General features: G+C 43.0%; 1 protein-coding gene across 4 annotated transcripts in view; it reads right to left on the bottom strand.

Moving 5' to 3' along the window:
* Positions 1-23,688, bottom strand: part of PPM1L (protein phosphatase, Mg2+/Mn2+ dependent 1L) — a 261,143-nt gene that overhangs the window by 177,151 nt on the left and 60,304 nt on the right. Inside the window, exon 1 of one of the 4 annotated variants that reach the window (XM_084769046.1) lies at positions 5,707-5,726. The exons of the other annotated variants lie outside the window; for them this stretch is intronic. Within the exon in view, the coding sequence (XP_084625172.1) occupies positions 5,707-5,724 (18 nt within the window). The 5' untranslated portion in view covers positions 5,725-5,726. Of the gene's footprint in view, positions 1-5,706; positions 5,727-23,688 lie in introns of those variants that run through there. 4 annotated transcript variants of the gene reach the window in all.

The raw sequence follows: 23,688 nt of genomic DNA, 5'->3' as shown, positions 1-23,688 counted from the left end.
AGCCAAATAATATTTGTCTCTAGTCCTGTGACATCCCATCTATAACCCCCAAGATCTAACTGTCAAGCAGGCTGGAGCATGTCCTATGCAGCTGCGAAGGTCTTTGTGTGGGAACGTTGTTTTACATCATCTTTGTACGCGTGTGTCATTATGTTTTGTTCACTCATGTCCTGTACACTGAGGGGCTGTACAGTCACTACTTCCAGGTGGTTCTGTGTCTTCCTTTCCAGTCAGTTCCGCATTTTTCTTTCCTGTTTGCACGCATTTCACTAACCTCCCCGTTTCTACCTTCCTAAATGCCTCCTCCTTCTCCTCTCTCATGCTTTTCTTTTAAGTTTGAGCTTACAAACACCCATGTAAATGCACTCACAGGTACATTTATGATTTTATATTTAGATTGTGACTTTGAGAGAAAAACATAAACACTGACTACCTTAATGTGGCTTATTCCAGGCCATAGTGATTTGCAATTGTGCTCATTATCCAGCAAATGTTATAATTTCATTTATTTTTATGTCTACATAAAATTAGATTAAGCTTAGTTGTTTAGGGGTTAAGATGTTTTTAGGTCTAGATACATGTTTTAAGTTGATACAGATGAGATATGATAGATATTGATTTACATTCAGAATTTTAGACACACCGAGATAGGAAAGGTGTTTTCTCCAAGGTTGCCAAATGCAAATAGCCAAAACATTATGAATATAGCATTAATTAATATAATTCCTGATCGTTTCATGGTTCTTCTTGCCATATGTAGTTTATTTTATATATGTGTAATAATACATATTTATATGTAAAAAATAAAAAATATTTTTAAAAAAAATCACAATAGCCAGAAAATAAAAACATCCTATATGTCCAGCAATAGATGAATCCATGCAAACAAAACAAACAAACAAAAAACAGTGGCACATGCCTTTAATGCCAGCATTTAGTAGCAGAGGCAGGGAGATCTAAAATTCCAGGCCAGACTAGTCAACAAAAACACACCCTTGGGAAAAAACCCGAACCAAACCAACCAAACGAAAAAGTGTTTTTATCTGCAAGGAGAACGTTTTTATTTATTGCAAGAATCCATTAGAGGCAAGAGGCTCACTGAGACACCTTTATACTGAGAATCACTTTGTTTCTTTTGTCTGTGGGCGCTGAGGACTGAGCCCAGGGTCTCGGGCCTGCTAAACTCCTCCTCCTGAGCTACACACACACACACACACACACACACACACACACACACTAGAAAAACAATAATTTGGTTTTCAATAGTCATACTTTTATTTTGGCAAGAAGGCTTATCTGCTTTTTGTAGCTGGGAGCACGAAGGGGTTATGCCTTCTTCCAAGCTCAGTCTCTTTTGTGTTTATTTCTCTTCTTCAAAAGCTAATAAAGTAGGAGATTGCTTCTCAAATGTAATTCCTTCCCAGAAGGAAACACTAGCACAAAGTCTAACTACAGCATCCACGGCACTTAAATCTTTAACCTAAAAGTTTGTATTTAGTTGCTAGATTCAAGTTCAGCAAATTTTACTGGCACTTCTGGCACCTTTTACAGAAACCAACTCAAAGTGGATCACAGAGTCAAATGTAAAATGTAAAGCAATAAAACGTTGTGGGGTATAAGAAATCTTTATAATCGCATTTTAAAAAATCAGTTCAAAGTGAATCAGAAACCTAAATGCAAAAGCAAAATGTGCTTTTTTAAAAGAAGTATTGTACACCAGGGCTGGGCTCTCAGGCATATTCCACCCTCGGGCTACACACTTAGTCCCCAAATTCTTACAATGAACACTGAAATAAATTTGCAGCTGTAGGCTAGACAGACAGTAATTCTTAGGTATACCACCAAACGCACATGAAGCAAAAATAATTTAATTAGCAGACAACAAATCGAGTCTATTCAAATTATAAATATTACAAATGTCAGAAACCAGAAAGTAGAAAACACCTCAAGGAATGAAAAAAAAAAAAACCTGTTGGCAATGAATCTGTCTAACAAAAGATTTACATCCAGAATGTATTTTATAAAAATCCCTGTTACAACTCAATAATAAAGAGATTAAAAGTCAACTTAGGGCCAAGGGGGTAGCTTAGCAGATAAAAGAGAGACCCTGCCTATGTGAGCTCAGGGGAAGAGGGGAGGGAGAGTGGGGAGGGGGAAGGGGGGGGAGTTGGTGCCACAGGATATGGGACATGCAGGGGCAAGTACCTAAAATCCCTTCAAAGACAGGAGAATCATCCAGAACCACATGAGCCAGCCTGGATACAGCAGAAACAGAACAGACCTTACCTACCAATCCCTGCCCCCCCCCAACACACACACACACACACACACACACACACACACACACACACACACACACACGAAAAGAGAGAAAACTGGTGAAATATCAGTAAGGGCTCTGGATTGTGCTGGAAGCCTCTTTCCTGATCCTACGGTTACACAGATGCTTTCATTGGAAAAAGCAGAAAAAACACTTGGGATCTCTGTTATTTATCACAAATACATGTGAAGCTACAATTATATCAAAATGAATTTTCAAAAGTGTAATTCAGATTAAGGACCCGAACAAATGATTCTTTTTATTTTTAAATGGGGGGGGGGGGCGGAACGCAGGCTTTTCCAACAGTGAGTTAGATACACAAAGGGTGTTTTCACACGTGTGCTCACTGTCTTTCCATCTTTGCTGCTCCTGTGGCTGTAGAGCAGATTTGATGTTACCTTCAGAGTTCCAGAGCAGCAGCCAAAGGTGCCACCGGAGCAGATCAGCCAGCTTGACTGAACTAAGGAATGCCTAGCTGAACGGTGCAAGCTGGGGCAGTGACATGACAGTATCTCCACAAAGACCTAGCTGCGAGCCGAGAGCCCAGGAAAGAGGATGAAGGAGGAACCCAACAGATGTAGGCTTCCACGTCTCACTGCTTCCTGGCAACTCTGCACCACTCCATCCTCCCCGCTTTGATGCCCTGTCTCACCAGACCCAAGGACCAAATCCTCTGCACTGTGAGCCAAAATAAATGCTTTCTTACTCTACCTGTTGATTTTAGGTATTTCATCACAGCCATTTAAAAAAAATACATATACTATGAAAAGGAATAATGGTGACACTAAACTGAATGATTACAAATTAAATATTAATTTTTTTAACTGAAAAGCATATTTTACAATTCTTTCAAAATGAGGTAAAATATGAAACACCAAAAAATGTATTTAAGATGATCACATATCCTTGAGGAAAGGTATCTTAACAGGTTGACTTTCCACAGGCTCACCAGCATACATGACACAATCATATTAAATGGTTTTGTAGAGACTATTGGTTTTCCATCAAAATTTCATTTTCTTTTCTATAGATTTCCCAGCCTCCACTGCAGTCATGTGACTGAGCTGTAGCCAAGGAGATGACAGAGAAATAACCAGACAGCAGTTTCTAGGGACCCTACAATACACTTTTTGTAGGTATTTTGTTTTCTGGGTCCTAACTTAAGAAAACTGGGCTCAGTTGAAAGAAGTTCATGATCCCCTGCCCAATCCTGAGCAACTATAAGGCAATGAATGGTTGCTGGGGAAAGGCCAGGCATTTTCTTCAGTGGCACAGCCATAACACCTCACACATGCTCACATAAGCAACCCTACTAAAATAACTTGCTGACTAATAATAATAATAATAATAATAAATAATAATAATAATAATAATAATAATTTCAAAATACATGAAAATAGAGGGGTACTAATTAGGACTAGCTAGAAAGAGCATGGTAACAATACAGGGCAATGTAGTATAAATATGACAAAATACACTATATACATGAAAATGCCATAATGAGATCCAATATTGTTTGGAATTAATATATGCTAGTGAAAACCATCTCTATTGTGGTACAAAAAGAAATCTAAGTCGAAAACTAACCCAACTTTTGAAAAATGATTATAAATCTTCGCCCCTAATAACAACAGCCACAGTTTTATAGACTGCCCAGAAGAGGCCTCAAGCTGTGCCGGGTCACCCGTCTCTCTATTTCTAACAATCTGCACGTAAACATAATTTTCTACATCAGAGGTAAGAGAGCCAGTGCAAAGCAAGAGCCAAGGACCTGAGGCCACGTCGCTCTCAACTTCTCCACACATCAACAGGTCTACGGACTAAAGGATACCATTAAAATTCTATCTGTAATTATTTTTTAAAGATTTGTATTATTTTAATTATGTGCAAGCGATTGTGAGTGGTACTGCATGTGACTTCAGCATCTGCAGAAGCCGGCGAAGTCAGATCTCCCGGAGCTAAAGTGACCTGGGGCTATGAGCTGCCTGAGATGGGTGATGGGAACCGAACTTGGATCCTATGCAAAAGCGGCATGTGTTCTTAAGCGCCAAGCATCTCTGGAGTCCCATCTACCTGTGCGTTGACGTGAAGAGAACAAACGTACTGTAGGCTCAAAACGTGAGTAGGTACTGCACAGCACACTCGTGTCAGCCAGGGCCTATGGGCCAAGGGGGCTTTTGGAACCAGGTTCTTCTGCCCCTAAAACTCTGTTTCCCTAAATGCACGAATCCTGCTAATGCTAATGCAGACTGTATTGCTTAGCACTTAGAGGTTCTGGGGCCTGGAGAGATGGCTCAGCAGTTAGGAACAGACCGGAGTTCATTCTGAATCCCATCATTGGATGGATCACAACCACCTGGAGCTTCAGCTTGAGGGATCCAGCGCCCTCTTCTGGCCTCTAAGGGCACCAGCACACAAGTAGCATACACTCGGACATACACACATAAATAAAGTAAAAAAAAAAAAAACCAATCTTTTTTAGAAGGTCTAAATCATATCAAGAACTCATTTAAGTAATTAATACCATTTTGATAATTTGTAATACAGTAGATAGAAATTTAAAACAAAATTTAAAAATACAATACCAGGTATTTGGAGACATTCCTTTGTGGTCTGACTTTTTAAAGTATGCAGCACGGCAAAACCTATGCAGGAGAACGGAAAGGGGAGCAGAGGAACCCAGATATTCTTGCTGCTGAGTTGTATGTCTTGGGGAGGGGATGGTCTAAAAGAGCCAGACAGGTAAGTGTTTAAGCAAAGAGGGAAACCATGCATAGCTTTCGGCTAACTGGCTAGTTAGAACTAGGCCACATCTCGTCTCTGTCCCAAAGTGCTTAATTTAGAACTCAACTTTTAAAACAATCCTCCACAGACCAGGTCTGGCCCTTCCACTTGGCACCTGGACATCAAACTTTTGTGACAATCTAGAGCAAATGAAAATAGCTTTGGGTATTCAAACTCTCACACAGTAAGAAGGGTCGCCTTTGAAATAGTGCATCTGGGGGACTGAAGAAAACTCCAGTCTGAGGAGAGGAAAGGAAAGGGAACTGAAAGAACAAATCTGAGCGGCGAGCCACTCTCTCGGAGCAGAGGGCAGCTCTCATGCTCTCATCTCCTTATTGGTACCCAGAGGCTCTTGGGTACCAAACTTTGAGCTGCCTCAACTCTAACTAGACTGCAAAGCCATTCAATCGTCTGCGTAGTCTTTTGTTCAAGAACCTTCGCTGCTGACCCCGCTGATAACACGAAAATGAAACCTGAATGTCCTTATCTGGCATAATTTGACTGTCAACGGGGCACACTCTAGAATCACCTTGGAAACGAAGCTCCATCGTGTCTTCGAGGAGTTACCCAGACTTTGGGTTAACGAGGGTAGGAAGACCCACCCGAAACGTAAGCAGCATGTTTACTGGGCAGATCCCCGACTGAATAAAAAGGAGAAAGCTAGCCGAGCACCAGCATTTATCAGGTTCTGCTTCCAGCCTGCGGGGGTCACATGTGGCCAGCCAGCTGCTTCTCCGGGCACAAGACTTAGCCACCTTGACTCCTTCCGCCAGTTGCTTTTGTCAGGCTTTCTGTCACATCACTGAGAAGACACTTCTTGGTGGCTGTATTTCCCATTCTTCTCATGAAGGAAAAAAATGCATTTTGGTCTAGCATGCCACTCTCCCATCTTCCCTACGTCCTTCCCATCTCTGGGACCAGCCAAAGTCTCCACTTCTGCATGAGTAGGCTACACACATCTCAGGAAGCATGAAAAAGCCTTCCTCTCAGAAATCTCATGTCATAAGACTACATGTTAAACAGGTCACAGTGTTAGCTGTTTCTTTCACCGCTGTCACAAAATACCCAGGAAAAGTCCCTTCAATGAGAAAGGCTTTAGTGTGGCTCGTGATTCAGGAGACACAGTCCACCTGGCTTTAAAGGCATGGTGGCTCCAGGGAGTCTTCTCATCACAACTGGGAAGCAGATAGCTTGGCCAAACAACTAGCCTATAACCTGCAAGCCCCGCCCTGTGGCCCTACTGCCGCCTGCTAAGCCCCACATCCAAAGTTTGTAGACTTTCATACTAAGCTTGCTTCTGTGTCTCTCCTGAAATGGATAACTTCCCCCCAAGAGCAAGGGTCTTCATATTCGTTATCCACGTATGTTACAAAACCCCTAACCCAGGACAAATTATTGTTACCTGAACTTCAGCTAATAGGATTTAAAAGCTCTCCTATCAAGATGCTGAAGAAACGGCTGTGTATAATCCAAAGGGAGGTGGTATACATTCACAAAGAATTTGCACATTTATTAATATACAAGACAAGAGTCTCTTTAACCTCATTAATCAAAATACAAGAGGAGGCTGGATTGCTAGCAGGCCAGGAAACAGTAACTACCGAAGACAGCACTATTTGCACCTGCTGAAATCAGGGACAATATGTTGAATAGCAGCACGATTTCCCTGCTTGGCTCTGAGTAAAATGTGACGGTGCTGCACCCTGCAGCCTGTGGAAGGACAGGATTTCCAGAGAGCCCATTCAAAGACCAACCGACGTTTGAGCAGAAATAATGTTCCTGCTGTTGTAAAAAGACTAATCAATTTTCCTCTCAACGCTGTCACAATGCACTGAGAATACAAAGTTGAGCTATGCAGACAAACACCATTTCTTATCTGGAAACATACTTCTACACAGATCCTCCTTGCTCTCAGGCAAAGAAACCGGTATAATCATTTATAAAGTCGTGTCACTCTGTGTACTGACCACTGATCTTCCAAAGAAAATCTCTACAAAGTCAGAGACTTAACCCCGGTGTTCACTGAGCTCTACCTGTGAAAACTAGGGAAGGCATCTACACTGACTGGATCCATCCATTCCCCAACCAGCAAGCTGGACTTCAAACCCACCACTGCCCTGCTTCAAGCCTCTCGAGTACTGGGGTTTCATGTGTTCACCATCACACACAGCTTCCAAATTCCCTTTCAAGTGAGAAGTGAAATATCAGAAGAAAAGACTGGAGACAGAAAAGAAGTCTTGGGTTCTGGCCCTCGCAGACTGACTCACCCACTGTACGCAAACCAAATCACCAAAAGTGAAATTCCCTAAAATCCCATCTCTGCCTGGACAGACTGGGCTCTGCGATGGTTGATCTCGGGCATCAGCGTGACTGGGATAGTGTGCTCAGATAGTGGTTTAGAGCACGGCCTCTCAGCATTTCTCTCATAGCATTTGGGAAAAAGGTTCATATTCGAATCAGTGAGCCAAGAAACAGAAGAGTCTCCTTCACTCCATGTGTGGATGTCAAATGATCAGCTAAGGGTCCAGACAGGATGAAAATGCAGAGGGCGGTCTTTCTTCTGGAGCTATGATATTTGTCTTCTTTTCACAAAGGAACCCCAAGTTCTCCTGCGCTTGGACTCCAGGATGTACAAGAGAAACAACCCCCCTGGGGGTCCTTAGCCATCACACACTGCATGGGAGACACACCACTAGCTTCCCTGCTTCTGAGGCCTTTGGACTTGGACTGAGTCATCACTGTCTTGTTCTTGAGCTTACAGATGATGTGCTACGTCATTTCTCAGCCTCCGTAATCATGTGAGTCTAGCTAGCCTGTGTCTGTGGAGAAAACTAATAAACTAATTGTAGAGCCTCACTTTTTTCAGAATCAAGCACATTTGGGTAAGTCTCATAAAACCTAAGGCAAACTGAGATTCAGCAAGCTTCCCCAAACTGACTAGATACCCACCTCCCCCAGGAGAATGCCACAAATACCTCAACTGCATCCTTACCACTGACCGTGATTCCGATTTATAAATACATGATAGCATTTCCCAAAAGCATTAAGGGTGCCATCAGCCCGTGACGTGGAAAAGCCTCCTTACCATGTGTTTCTACTGGATCCCTTATTCCAAAACGAACGACTCTGGAAAAGTCTAACAAAGAAACCAGTTTTCGATCACTTAAGCCAGCTTTCACCAAGCCTTCCCACAATCCTATTTCCGTGGAACTGTCCCTGCCCTGCCCTGCCCCCCCACTACATTAGAGGTCTCAGTTCTTGGGATTATAGGTGATGCAGCTACATCCTGCTGGGCCATCTCCCCATCCCCTACTCCCTGCCATGTATCCAAGTTTCAGCTGTTAGCTCGCAAGCTCCAAGGACCGTGCCCTTACCTGGTAATCTGAGTCTGACCTCATTGCTTCAGCCTCTGTGTCAACCCTCCTACAACAAGGACAAGCAATCTTTTCCCTGACACAAAGCCCCGACCTTCTGCTAAGATGCATGGCAGAACATTTCCAGCTAGCTGGAGCTATGACCCCGGCGCTATTCAATGAAACAACGGGTATTAAAAGAGAAGTAGTAGACGTATTTAAACATGAGAATGGAATCTTGTTTGCCTTCTTTATACGCACAGCTTCAATGTGACAGTAACAGGGGCTTAAGGCCAAGGAAACTCACTTGTTTGTCTTTACAAACTCCCGTTGCTAGTCTCATTTACCACCTGTCCAGTGCATAGACTTGTAACAGTGTCCTTTCTGTTTCTTGTCTTTTTTTATTATTATTATTCCTATCTTCTCTGGACATTCAATCAATCGATCCAGCTGGTCTCAAGGCTCCCCAGACAACAACACACAGGAGAGGGCTCAGATAGTACAAAGCAGCTTTTTTTTTTCTATTTACAATTACTTACTTTAAAATGAACTGGTAACAACATCTTAGATCAACTTACCAGTTCAGCTACTAAATTTTAATGGATGAAGTAAAATTAAGAAAAATTTAAGAATATTATTAAAAAAGGAAAATATGTCCAGACAGGACTTCAATAATTTGATTCAGAAAATACTGCTTCTGACTTTTTAAATGAAACAAACATGGGGGGGGGGGTTCTCCAAGGAAACTAATGTTTCTCTAACAAGCAGAAATGCCAACCCGCACTAAGCTTTCACAGAACACTGTCTAGGGCTTCCACAATTCTTATCGCACGAAACTGGGTTTTTTTTGGTTTTGGCTTTGGTTATTTTTGTTTTGTTTGTTGTTTTGGTAAAGCCACTAAAAAGTCAAAGGCCTTTAAACACTTAGCGCGTTCGTGGTAGTGTAGAAGCACTTGTTACCTGCAGCTACATTAGTGAGTCTATTCAGTAAACACAGGCGGTAGCCACCAATCCGTGTTTATGGTTGGACCATACACACAATGGGGACCCAGATGGAGGAAGAGATGGGATACTCTGGATACAGGGGCTGGCTCTGGAGTGGGGAATCATTTAGATTTTCTGCACCTGTGGGCCAGCTAGCAGAAATTTTCAGTGTAGAAACATTCAACACAGCCCACGACTTCACAGATGACAGGTACAATGGCTTCTCAGTGGAGCCTTAATGCTTCTCAGTGGAGCTCTACAGGCCAGTCCCAGTGCAGAAGGCGGCTGAGTTCCCTGCCCGGCACTTGGGCAGCTGCACTGTGTCTTTCTTTACTTCTTTCTGAAAACAAGCAATACTTCCTAAGAACACATCTGGAACCTTTCAGGACCTTGGCGTTCTTGGGATGACTGCTGTGAGCAACAGACTTCCTACCTACAGAATCAGAGCCAATTAGATTTCTCTAAGTAATAAGCCACCAGGAGAGAGATGGGAGTCCTCAAGTCCTTTTGCAGCTGCCCTAGAAAAGACAGCATCGATTTCTGGCCCAAACAGAGAAGAGTAAGTCAAAGGATGTACTCAAAAAAGCCAATCTGAGTTCTCTTCCACTGGTCCTCCCAGGACAGTGTCACTGTGATTCAGAGTAAAGCCAGGGATGCTCCCAACACTGTGAACGTTTGAGAAAGCATGCCTCTGAAAACGACTTTATTTGTTTTGTTTTGTTTTTCCTTCTCTGTTTTGAGACAAAATCTCACTATGTAGTTGTGACTGGCCTAGACCAACCTGACCAACCGCCCCTGAACCTGGAATTAGTGCTGGGATTGGTGGTGTGCACCTCTATGCCTGGTATATGCAGAGCTGCAGACAGAAGCCAGGGCTTTATGGATATTAGGAAAGCACTCTGCCAACTCAACTCCATCCCAGCCCCTAAAAGATGGCCTGGAAAGAAACTATAAACTCCTAACCAAGCCAAGTGCAGTGGCTCACACCATTAATGCCAGCACTCTAGACGCACAAGTATTTGCATCTCTGAACTCAAAGCCAGCCTGGCCTACATATAGAGTTCCAGGCCATCCTGGACATTAAAACCCTGTCTCAAACAAACAAACCTCTAACCACTGATATTTTTAAACTGTAAATTAAGATCTTTATTTTCTGAGGGACATTTAGGCTATTTCCAGGTTCTGGCTATTATGAATAAGGCTGCTATGAACATTCTCCACAGCTATGTGGAGAGTGGGGACTGACTCTGACATGAAGTCTGGTGCCCCATATTTGACCACCTCCCTTTGGTGAGGAGGCCTGATAGAAGTCAAAGAAAGAATAAGTAGGCTACCAAGATGAGACCTGATAGCCTATGACAATATGCTGCAGGAGGTCCCCCTCTGTCTTAGACCTAGGGGAGGGTAATAGGGTGAAAGGGGGAGGGAGGAAAGAATGGGGGAATACAAGTGATGGGATAACAATTGAGTTGTAATCTGAATAAAATAAATAAATAAATAGATAGATAGATAGATAAATAAATAAGATCTTTATTTTCTCTTTTCAGAAATGAAATCCACAGAACAAACTAGAAATTTTAGTGTGATCTGTTGATCAGTGTCTCACAAAGTACAACATCTAATTTTGTGTGTTCATACACCCTCTTTAAAAGCAGACAGTCCCCAATAAGCTGTTCCCAGTTTCCTACAACATGACACATTTGTGAGGAAGACCTCAGTCCCTAAAGCCCTGAGGTAGTACAGTTTACCACTCACACTGGAGCAAAGCAAGGGTGAAAGGCCACCTCCCTCATAGAGCATGTTTCACAGTCAGGCCACATGGCTTGCCAGGCTGCTCAGTGGGAGTCTGCTGAACAAACTCACGCAGAACCTTTCAGTTACCTTAGAACATCACTGGCGCCTGCTCCAGCACCATTGGCCAGATAAGGATCACTAGGAGTGGGAGATAGACAGGCAGCAGTGACAGAAACATGTCATGCAATATGCTAGGCGCCATGGATTTCACCTCTACAGCAACCAATAAGGAGTGATGAACGTATTACTCCACCTTCACATAATATGTCGTCAGTACAGTTTCCCCTCCAGCTACACCTAGTTCCCTTCTACCTCCCCTCCCATCCAGATTACTCCCTTTCTGTCTCTCATTAGAAAACAAATAAGCTTGTAAGAAATAATAATAAATATAAGATTAAACAAAACTACCACATCAGAGTGGTGTGTGTGTGTGTGTGTGTGTGTGTGTGTGTGTGTGTGTGTATCTCCACACATATATATACACACATATATATACATACATACATACATACATACATACATACATACATACATACACATGCACAGAGGACCTGGAGCAGAACTGCACATGCTCAGTGCAAGCTGCTTCAGGCTCTGTGAGTCCATCTGAGCTTTGCTCATGTTGATCTAGAAGCCTTATTTTCTTAGTGTCCTCCATTCCCTTTGGCTCTTACACTCTGCTTTCTCTTCAACATGGTTCCCTGAGCCCTGGGGGTGGGGGGTGGGGGGTGGGGGGTGGATTTGATTGAGACATCCTATTTCTGGCTTAGGGTTCCAAGGTCTTTCACTCTGCATAATGTGGCTGAGAGTCCCTGCATTTGTTCCTGTCCACTGTAGGAAGACTCTTCTCTGATGATGGCTGAATATGGCACTGATCTATGAGTGTAGCAGAGTGTCACTAGGAGTCATTTTACTGCTACATTTCTTTTTTGGAATAATAGTATTTAATCTTGCTCTAGGTCCCTGGACTACCTAGTCTCAGGTTCTTGGTCACCCAAGCAGTGTTGAGTATGGGTTCCATCTGATGGGTTGGGCCTTAAATCAAATTAGATTATTGGTTGGTTACTCCTACAAGCTCTACAAGCTGTATGCCACCACTGCACTAGCATGTCTTACAGGCAGGAAACCATCATAAAATAAAGGGTTTCTATCTGGGTTGGTGTTCACGTTTTTTCTTTTGGGAGAGTACAGGGTATCTTCCTGTACCAAGGACACTAGAATGTAGGGGTGAAGGCTCTACTTACGCATCAAATCAACTTCCCCGTGTTCAGTAAGTTATGCAGGCGTTGTCTTTGGCAATGGGGCCTTGCTGCCAGTTTGTGGAGTGCAACCTGTACTTTTGGCAATGACCAATGGGCCATTAAGGGTTCCCAGCTCAATTAGATGAACCCAATTCTAGGACTGAAAGCTTTAGTTGGTAACAAGAGAGTGTTGGCACTCTGTCTTCCCCTTATTTTGGCAATTTCATTAAGATTATCACATATGTGTACATACATTAGTAAGTTACTACTGTATTAAGTTTCCATGCTACCCCTTAAATGGCCCTTAACTTTAGCTTTCTCTTCCCATCTTCCTTCTCTCAACCTGCTCTCCTTCCCCACTTGACTCTCCCTTTCCAAACCACACCCATCCATAACTATGTAGTCTATTTCCCCTTCCTAGCAAGATCTAGCTATACCCCCTAGTTCCTTACACGACACCTAATATCTGTGGCTCTGTGCATTGTAGCTTGGTTACCAATGATTTAATTGCTAATAGCCACATATAAGCAAATATATAACAAATTTCTCTTTCTAGATTTGAGTTACCTCACTCAAGATGATTTTTTTTCTAGTTCGTTCCATTACCAGTGAATTTTAAGAAATCATATTTGTCCTCTCTCTGAGGAATACTGCACTGTGTAAAAATGTACCTCATTTTCTTTATTCACCCTTCTCTTGAGATCTAGGTTGTTTCCGATTTCTGACTATTATGAATACAGCAGCAGTGAACATGGTTGAGCAAGTGTCTTTGTGGTAAGATGAAGCATCCTTTGGGTATATGCCCAAGAGCGGGATAGCTGGATCCTGAGGTAGATTGATTCCCAGCATCCTCAGGAACTGCCACACTGATTTCCATAGTGGCTGTACAAGTTTGCACTCCCACAAGCAATGGAGGACTGTTCATCTTGTTCCACATTCTTGACAGCATGAGCTGTCACTCTTTTTATTGATTTTAGCCATTCTGACGGGTATAGGATAAAATCTCGACGTGGTTCTGATTTACATTTCCCTTGTAGCTAAGGATGTTGAATTTTCTTTGTTTCTCATCCATTTGAGATTTCTGTTTAGATCTAAACCCCATTCTGTAACTGAATTATCTGTTTTCTTGATATCTAGTTTCTTGAGTCCTTTATATAATTTTGGGTATCAGCCATCTAGCAGATGTGTAGCTGCTAAACATCTCTTCCCATTCTGTAGGCTGAGGCTTTGTCTGAATGATGATGGTGTGCTTGCCTTACAGGAGCCTCTCAGTTTCATGAGGCTCCCTCAATTAATTGTTGATCGTAGTGCCTGGGCTACCAGTGTTCTGTTCAGGAAGTTGTCTCCTGTACCAATGAGGTCCAGGTTACTCCCCACTTTCTCTTCTATCAGGTTCAGTGCATCAGGTTTTATGTTGATCCACTGCGATTGAGTTTGTTAAGTATGGATCTGCTTGGCTTCTTCTGCATGCAGACATGCAGTTTGACCAGCACCATTTGCTGATGATGCTGTCTCTCTTTTTTTTTTTTTTTTTTTTTTTTTTTCCTGTTGTGTATTTTGGGCTTATCAAAATCCAGCTGTTTGTAAGTGTGCAAATCTATATCTGTATCTTCAACTTGATTTCATTGATCAATGTGCCTGTTTTGTGCCAATGCCATGCTGTTTACTATGGCTCTGCAATAGGCTTAAAAATGGGGATTGTGAAACCTCCTGCAGCTTTTTCATTAATCAGGATTGTTTTAGCTATCTGGAGGTTGTTGTGTTTTCATATAAAGCTGAAAGCTGCCCTTTCAAGGTCTGTAGAGTACCGTGTTGGGATTCTGATGGAGATTCCACTGAATGTGTGGAATGCTTTGAGTAGGGAGGCCATTTTTACTATATTACTCACATTGATGCATGAGCATGGGCTATTTTTTCCATCTTCTGATATCTTCTTCCATTTCTTTCTTCAGTGGCTTTAAGTTTTTATCAGGCAAGTCTTTCACTCATTTGGTTTAGAGTTACCCCAAAATATTTTGAGGCTATTGTGAAGGGTGTTGTTTTCTCTGATTTCTTTCTCAGTTCATTTGTCGTTTGTATAAAGGAGGGCTACTGTTATGTTTTTCTTTTTGTTTTAGTTAATCTTACATCCAGATACTTTGCTACAAGTGTTTATAAGCTGTAGGTGTTCTCTAGTAGAATTTTTAGGGTCACTTTCATACACTATCCTATCACCTATAAACAACAATATTTTGACTTTTTCCTTTCTAATGTGTATCCTCTTGATCCCCTTTAGTGGTCTTATTGCTCTAGCTAAATCTTCAAGTACTGTATTGAATAGATATGAAATGGACAAGCTTGTCTTATTTCTGATTCTAGTATTATACATTTGACTTTCTCTCCATTTAAGTTGATATTGGCCATGGGCTTGCTGTAAAATGCCTCTATCATATTCATAAAGGTATTTTAAGGTCTTTTTCTTGGGCTTCAGCTATGCTGCAATACGTAGGGCCTGCTGTGGTAGGCTGCTGGGCTCTAGATACACACTGCCCTGGCTGTTACTGATTGTATTTTTATGCTGGTGTCTAATCCTCTGGGATTGGGAAGGCTGTAATTCTAGGTGCTGGTGTTTGGTCTTGTCTTTGTTGGGTGGGTGTTTCATTCCTTGGTTTCTGTTTCCTCTCTGGCTCTTAGGAGACTGTGGTGGCTATGTGGTGCCCAGTAAGAAATTCTTCTGAGATCTGGATAGGTGTGAGTGCTGGGGGGTTCCAGGTAAAATGTGTTTCTAGATGTTCGGAGCTGACACTTCAGTATGAGGATGTGTTGGAGTGGGGCTGAGGTGGCCCACAGGAGGAAATCAGGGTGTTCCACCAGAATCTGCTTAATTAGTCCCCTAGGAATGGGGCCAGAGAGTGAGAAGAGGCCACCGCAGAAGGTCTGCTACAGAGCTGAGGGTGATGCTGTGGGAATGGACTGAGAGAAATGGAAAGAGAGGTCAATATCTCCAGTTAGCCCCCCTGCTCCCCTGATGGGAGTGGCCAGTGAGTTCTCAGGGAGAAGCTGCTGGCATTGGGGGCTGGGATAAAGAAACAGGAGAGAGGGGTTAATAGGGAGAAGATCCACGTGATCCGGCAGGGGGCGGAGGGGAGGCAGCAGCAAGTGTTCTGCTCAAGAGCTGGGGATGAGACTGGGAGGTTGGATTTGGAGGGGCAGAGAGAGAGGTGAGGGGTCGGCAGTTAGCCTATCTGCTTCCCCGGCAGGAGTGGCCCGCAGGTTCCCAGAGAATGCTTTCTGGCTTTGGGCAATATTGAGGGGAAGGAGGTGACGATCCCTGTGGTCCACTGGAGCATGAGGGAGGCCTCAGAAAGTGATCTGCCACAGAGATAAGGATGGGGGGGGGATGGATTTAGAGGAGAGGAAGGAGAGAAGACGATCTTTACTTAGCACACCTGCTTCTCTGGTCAGAATCATTCATTACTTTTTCATCATGCAGCTACTGATGAGAAACCTGGGTTTTCCAGAACAACATATGGCGCTCATTTGAGCAAGAGCATCCCGATGCATTTGAGCAAGAGCATCCCGATGCGCCCCACAGTAGACCCACCTGGGTGCTGTGCCAGGTAGGTTCAGATGCAGTGGGATAAGTGTAGCTGAGTTCTGTCCCAGGTACCTCACACCACTCCTGGTGTGGAACAGGAATTCTGCAAGTGTTGATTTATAATCTATGCTAAAGTGGGCAATTAGAAACCTGCTTCAAAAGGCTCTTAAATCCTCAACTGCCGCTACAGTTGAATGCATGCTTATGAGTAGGATTTTAATGGCTATTTTTAAACTATTTTAAATAGTCTTAGAATTTCATGAGAAAAATAAAATATTTAGCTCCATCAAAAAAAAAAAAAGGTGAAGGAAGAGAGGGAAGGAGGGAGGAGAAGGGGAAGGCTTCGAACTCAATTTTAATGTCTAATGCCCCACCTCCACACACTACGGCACAATTGTAGTCTCTACAGTACAATTGTAGAGACTAAGCTGGAAGCTGCCCTACTATTTTATGTGGATGCCCAGAACACTCACCAGCTGGCATGAACACCTTAGAATCTAATTTGCAGAGCAACGAAGTGCAATTATGACTTGACTCGTTGCTCTTTTGTGTGAACTCAAGCTTCTCGAATCCCTTTCGAAACCTACAAACTGGTCTGTGGATGAGGCGTAGTCTGTAGCTAAATAAGAAGGGCATGAGGCACATGCCTGTAACCCCAGCACTTAGGAGGTGGAGGACAGAGGATTGGAAGCTCAAAGGTCATCTTCAACCACACATCGGGTTGAAGTCAGCCTACGATATATTAGATCCTGTCTTTAAAAAGAACAAACAAACAAACAAACAAAAAACCATAAAAAAAAAGTTTTTTAAAACATCACAAGCTATTCAGATGGGGAGAATACCAAACATTACCCTTCACAAACAGCTCCCCTCACAGGGTTAGGCTACCTCAAGAAAAAAAATTTAATTTTTCTAAATTAGCCTAGGCAATCTCTTTCTTGGTAATAACACTGAGGGATTAGACAAGCTAACAAACACAAAACATAAGAACCAGAGACCAAAGTGGCTTTCAGTAATGGCAGACATAATGACTTTACGCCCACTAAGAATGTTAGTGGCAATGCCAAAAAATGCTTAGGTTTTGGTTGGTTGGTTGGTTGGTTGGTTGGTTGGTTTCTTGTTTTTAAACCAGGATAAAAGCCAAAACACATACCTAACAGAGAACCAAGTTAGCTCCCAAAGCCAAGATTCCTCGTGCCAGGCGTTGGGGATTTCTTCTTGTTTTCTCAACTGCCAGGAGGATTTCAAGCCTGTTTATGTGACAGGCCAACCCGCTTCTGTTCTCCTGGATGAGAAGCAGCTGCCAGATGCTACCTGCATTGGCCAGGATGCAGTGCATGTGAAAACACTGATGGATCAGGAAAGGACTAGCAGGCATGCTGATGGGACCAAAGCTCTCTGTGATGGTCTGGAAAACTTCCGTGTACTCATGCCCCAGGTCCCACCCCTGGTAAACCAAAGCAGCTGCTCCCTTAATGACTGCCTCCCAAACCCTTCTTAACGCTCAACCATATCTCTGCCCCATGACGAGGCAAGCCGACAGGTTACATATGAAATCCTGTTCCAGTCTGTCCCTGTCCATTTGTGGGGTGAGAAAGGGAGCTGGTGAGGCAAGAGTAGAACAGAAAAGGCCCTGGAAGGGGACAGTTAGCTGTTAAAAACAAACTAAAACGCTGATGGGAAAAGGTGAGCTCTGTATGTTGGCTACTCCAACACGCGCGGAGAAGCCTCCTCTCTGGTGTGACTGATGGTTGGGTTGTCTGTAGGCCAGCCTCCTTATCCACAATACCACTTTGTTCTGATCAGAGGAATGTGAAAGGGAGAGCGGCCACAGCACCTACAGATGGGACAAAGCCTTGCAATGCCACTTCTCAACAAGACTCACCACTCAGAAGAGTGGAGGCCTATGGCAGTTGGGACCTCCCACTCTACCCCATTCAGTCTGTCTACCACACACACATTGATCATTTACCACACATCTATTGATCTATCTGGGTGCCAGACACAGACAGAGAAACAAAAGCTTGGGGGGGGGGGGAGCTCCAGGACTACAGTGGCGTTTTTGACAAATAAAAACAAGAAGGGAAGGCATTTCAGGTCAAAGACACCCAAACAACAGGTAGAAGACAGCGCGCAGGCAGCGCAGGCAGCGTGGCCATAGGACCCTGCTCCGGAACAGAAAGCACTTCCGCTGCTTTTCCTTGAGTCTGTCTATGAGTGCCACACCACATGTCCCCAGCAGGACTTCTATGCTCTGGAATCGCTGCTTCTTTCTAACCACCGGTGTCCTTGCCTATGTTAAAAATGACAACCCCGTTGCGGGCACAGAGATCCAGACTCAGAGATCAGAAGCTCGAGTTGCTTTGTTTGTTGAATTACGCATCTTTGTCGGCACCTCCGACTGTTTGTTCCTTGGTTATGCCCATTCATTTCTGGCGACCGGCTACAACCAAAGGAATTTGGGGTGTTTGGATATGGTTTAGTCTTCAGTGACTCTATCCACCCCTATATTCTACCAGTTTTCTTCTTCTTCTTCTTCTTCTTTTTTTTCTTGAGGTCTGAGCAGGTTATGGAACCTAAGGAAACGATGCAGAAGACTCAAGAACGGCTATAAGCATAAACTGTGAGTCTCACATAGCAACACAGCTCACTTATCCAAAACTATGCTCTTCTCTACTCAGGCCCTCTCCATGCTTTGCTCTCTTCCTAGTACCCCGCATCATCAGCCACCTAACCTGTCAATCATCTACTGTGCACCACGACTATCTAGGGAACATGAAAGGTTTTAGAGTTTTGTCACCATGCCCCTCCCCATTTCTAACGATGTCTGGCATACAGAAGGATTCTATGGGGGCTTTTAGAGTACATGCTGATGTGTGAACTGCAGGACACTGTCCCAAATCTAAAGACTCTGCCATAAATATTCCCCTAGCTGGATCACGTGTCATGACTTACAGTCTCATAGCCAGGCAAATCCTCAAGCAAGGCACGGGATACATGCATAGGTGGGCAAAAGAGTATACAGTGTGGAGGCTTGGGAGACATTTGTGTACCCTAATTACTTCACCCCAAGAAGCATAAAGCCAAGGATCAGGCAGTTTCTGTCTCTCTGTCTCTGTCTCTGTCTCTGTCTCTGTGTCTCTGTCTCTGTCTCTGTCTCTGTCTCTCTCTCTCTCTCTCTCTCTCTCTCTCTCTCTCTCTCTCTCTCTCCCCTCCCCCCCCTTTCCCTCTCCCTCTCTTTCTCTCTCTCAGCCATTTGTCAACTGCATGGGGTGTGCAGAGGTCTAACTGGTCTAAATGATCTAACTGCCATCCCTTGGTCAGCAGTGTGACTTAACACACACTTTTACACTTTCTGTGCTACCTTAAAAACATGGCTCCCTGGAAAGGAAGGCAGAAGTTTTCCCCCAGTGCTTCAACGCCTATCCTTGGGACACAGAAGCCAGATGTTCTGAGACAGAAGGACCACAAGCCAGAGGCTAGCCTGGGCTACACTGGGATTTCCAGGCCAGCCTGAATGGCACAAGGGAAATCCTGTTTCAAAACCAACCAACCAAATAAATAAGCCACACACAAATTTAAAACCTTCTCCTGAAATACTTTCCCAGTGCTGATTTTGTTTATGTGCATCCCTAAAGAGAGAGAGAAGTGAAAGAAATTAATCCAGAGAAGCCTCTTTAAACATTACACTTTTCTTTTTCAAAACTGGCCAGTGAAAAAGTACTGGAAAGGACAGCAGAAAGAATTCTTCTGGAAGGCAGTGTGCGAAGGCAGGACTGCGTTTGCAGCTGAGCAACTTCCTCCCACCCCAACACGCTCAGCAAAAGTAGCCCATGGTGAAGAAGCAAAGCGGGAGGGAGTGGAGCTGGCAAATGAGGAAGGAAGGCAGACAAGCAAAAGACCGCGGGGAAGGACGTGGGCTCCTGGTGAGAAGGCGTGTCAGCAGGCTGGCTTCAGGACTGCGCTTTGCCACGCACACACCCATGACTGTTCTCCTTGTCTTCTCTTTCTTCCCCACTACTTAGCTCTTCTCAGCTCTACTCACTATTACTGTCACCTCTTGTGAGTTTGTTTTATAAAAAAAAAAAAGCATGATGTATTTGCTCAATTATCTGTAGACCTACAGGCTCTTGATCAAATTAGCTGATCTCTATTTATAGCTGATAATTCTGTACAGGAGGATCTAATGAAAATTCCTGAGCGTGATAAAACGAAGTCAAATTACCCAATGCTGTTTCCCAGCCAATGACTGCTGCCATTACTGAATACGCTGTTTCCATGGATGTTATAAATATACATTCTTTTTAAATAATGCTTTTAAATTTAAAAAAAATCAGGCTGCATAGTATCCAGAGACAACTATTTCCATAGTTTCTTTCACATCCTATTCCAAGATCTTATTACAAAAAAGAGAGAACTCAGAGTGGAAAATGACAGAACAAATCTAAATAGACTTTGAATAATGATTCCATCAAGAGAGAATTCATCTGTACCTAGTAAGTGCAATCACATAAAATGTGCTTATCTATTTTTAGCAATTACTATACAAAATTACCAAAGAAATCCATAGCTAAAACTCGGTGTAATTTTTATTACTAAGTCATCTCCATAGTCATTAATTTCACATCTTATTTCATTTACTATACTCAATTTACCAATTGTTTTGATGGCTTCTAAAGATGTGTGTGTGTGTGTGTGTGTGTGTGTGTGTGTGTGTGTGTGTGTGTATTTTAAAGAAAGAGCACAAGAGAAAAATATTAAAACAAATAGCATCATTAAGCCAGAATCAACGATCAAAACCATATTCTGAACTATGACCTAATGCCAGATTAAAGCCCAAGATGCAAATCACCATTCTTTAAACAATTACAGTGTAAACATCCAGTACCCATGCCCTGAAATGTCTGTTATAAGCGGCTTCTGGCTTAACTCTTCTCAAAGATAAAACTTTACCTATGGTGGTGCCTGAAAACAGTCATGTCTGACAGTCATGCCCACGTATGGATAGTCTGGCGAACCAAAAAGGATAAGCCAGCATCCTCTTGGAGGGGGTCTGGCAGGTGTCACAAACCCAGGCAGAGAGAAAGCAAGTGTGTGAAGGTGAGCAGATCATTCTAAGTGTTCTATGAGTCAAAAAAAGAAAAAAAAGCACATTCTTTCCTAAGAAAAGTTGCTGGTTTCCAGATGCAACCAGAATAAGAAGGGATAATAATCTCAATTCAAGCCACAGGAGCTGCCTACGCCCTGACCTGTTTCTGGCAATGGGCAGTGGTGTTGAGTATTCACAATATCAGCAAAGCCAAAACCTTTGTGCATTTCTCTTCTGATGGTAAGATGGCTTCGAGAAACTACTGGCTTAAAAAAGTGTCAGTAGTCAAATGTGCCTCCTCCTCCTCCTCTTCCTTCTCCTCTTCCTCCTCCTCGTCCTATTTCATTCACTTAAGCAGCACTGCCAAGCACACAAGAGAGTTACACATGAGATGGATGTGTGCGCTGCAGAAAAACATACTTCTCCCCCGATGACTTCCACTGTCAAGAAGGTGAAGGAAGTAACAGAGTTTGCCCTGTGAGGTGAGACACTGTGATAATGATTAAACTCATCTGCCCAGTCCTGCCACATGGCAAGCAATAATACAAGGGGGCTGTCAATAGTATAGGCATTTTAAGTTAAAATAGAAGAAAATGGCATTTTATAAGTCATACTGATGTAATGTTGGCAATTTTATAAAGTTCAACCTAAGATTTGTATCAACCGTCATGATCAATTTACTAACACTATTAGTAGCAATATTATTGTGTGCAGATTTATAAGCTTCAATCATAGTTTTGGCTCCTAAATGCTTTGATTTCAACTAGAAAATGTTGACAAGTAAAAATTGCTTCATCGGAAGCACCTACCTATGTGTCTACCTATTGTGTATCCTCCTATAAAGTTGTATCTCGAGGGCTAGGGAGATGACACCACTGACTAAAGCACAAAGATCTGAGCTTGGATTCCCAGCACCCACACAAAAGCCTGGCACCACAGCACAGGTTTGTAGGCCTATCACTGACAAGCTAGGACGGAGATAGGCAGATCCCTGGAGCTCACTGGCAAACCATTCTAGTCAAAGTAGTTAGTTCCAGATTCAGAGTGAGACCACATCCCAAAATATGAAGTGGAGAGCAGCTGGGCAGCTGGAGAAGGTCACACACACACACACACACACACACACACACACACACACTTGTACATGCGCACACAAAAGCATATACCACAAATAGTAAGTAAAATTTTAAAGATGTGTTAGGAGTAAGGAAAGCCAGCCTACATCATAAAGAGATGAGCTGACCACAAGGTTTCTTGAGTGGGTGAGCTCGAGCGCACGCATGCGTGCATGCATGTGTGTGTGTGTGTGTGTGTGTGTGTGTGTGTGTGTGTGCGTGTGCACGCGCGCGCGCGCGCGCCATACAGTTAACAAGCTGAGCCTTTACCATATTTAAGATGTTGTTCTAGCTATGGAACATAAAATGGAATTCCAAATAAAGGAAAGTTAAATTAAAATATGGATGTTTACACATTCCATGAGAAAACGTTTCAAAAATAAAAAGCTATACTTGAAATAAAATGCGTCTCAGAACAGGATGGAGAATATGAGATCATCCTTAAAGGTGCAAGAGACAAAAGCAAAAGTTGGCAGATGGGGTTACAGCAAACTAAAAAGACTCTACAGCATAAAATCAACACTGGAAAGGGGCAAAGACAATCCAGAGTGAAAGAAAACAACTGCAGTATGCAGATTCTTGCAGCTACCCCAAATATGCAAAAAAAGTCAAAATCGTAATAGCAAAAATTAAATATGCCAGTTAATAAACTGGTAAAATACCTTAGAAGACATTTCTCAAAAGATGACATAGAAATACAAACAAGACTATGGAAAAATGTTCAACTCCACTAATTATCAGCAAAATGCAAATCAAAATCACAAATATACGTGGCTAATATTCAAAAGGCTAAAGATAAATGCTGGTAGCTGGGCTTAGTGGCACACGCCTTTAATCCCAGCACTGGGGAGGCAGAGGCAGACAGACAGCTGTGAGTGCAAGGTCAGCCCTGTTTACTTTGTGAGTTCCAGGTCAAGGAGAGATCTTGCCTCAAAAAACAAACCCAGGTGGAGAAATGGTTCAGCAGCTAGCTGAGAGGCTGCTCTTCCAGAAGACTTGTGTTTCGTTCCCAGCATCCACATGATGGCTCACAACCGACTGTAACGGATGTACGCACGAGGCATTCATGTGGTATACAGACATACAGGCAACCAAAACATCCACACATATTTTCAAAATGGCCATCAACGAACCAGAAAAGGATTGCTAGGTGGAGCTGACAAGGGTGAGACTCATTAGAATGCATTATATACATGTATAAAATTGTCAAAGAGTACACTTAATAAAAAGGGGAACCGATGACACCAATGTTGTTCTGTAACTCTGATGTGCACATATACAGAGAGATAGACAGAGACAGAGAGACAGACAGACAGACAGACAGACAGACGGACAGAGAGAAATTTCCTGTCCTAACACACTAGTGTTGATTTAAAAAGTAAATTAAAAATACCATCAGCTGTAAGATTCAATACTTCTAAACATTCTCTT

The sequence above is a fragment of the Acomys minous genome, assembly GCF_964271855.1.
Source record: "Acomys minous genome assembly, chromosome: 19".
In the NCBI taxonomy this organism is placed as follows: domain Eukaryota; kingdom Metazoa; phylum Chordata; class Mammalia; order Rodentia; family Muridae; genus Acomys; species Acomys minous.
This window is presented reverse-complemented; position numbering and strand designations above follow the sequence as displayed.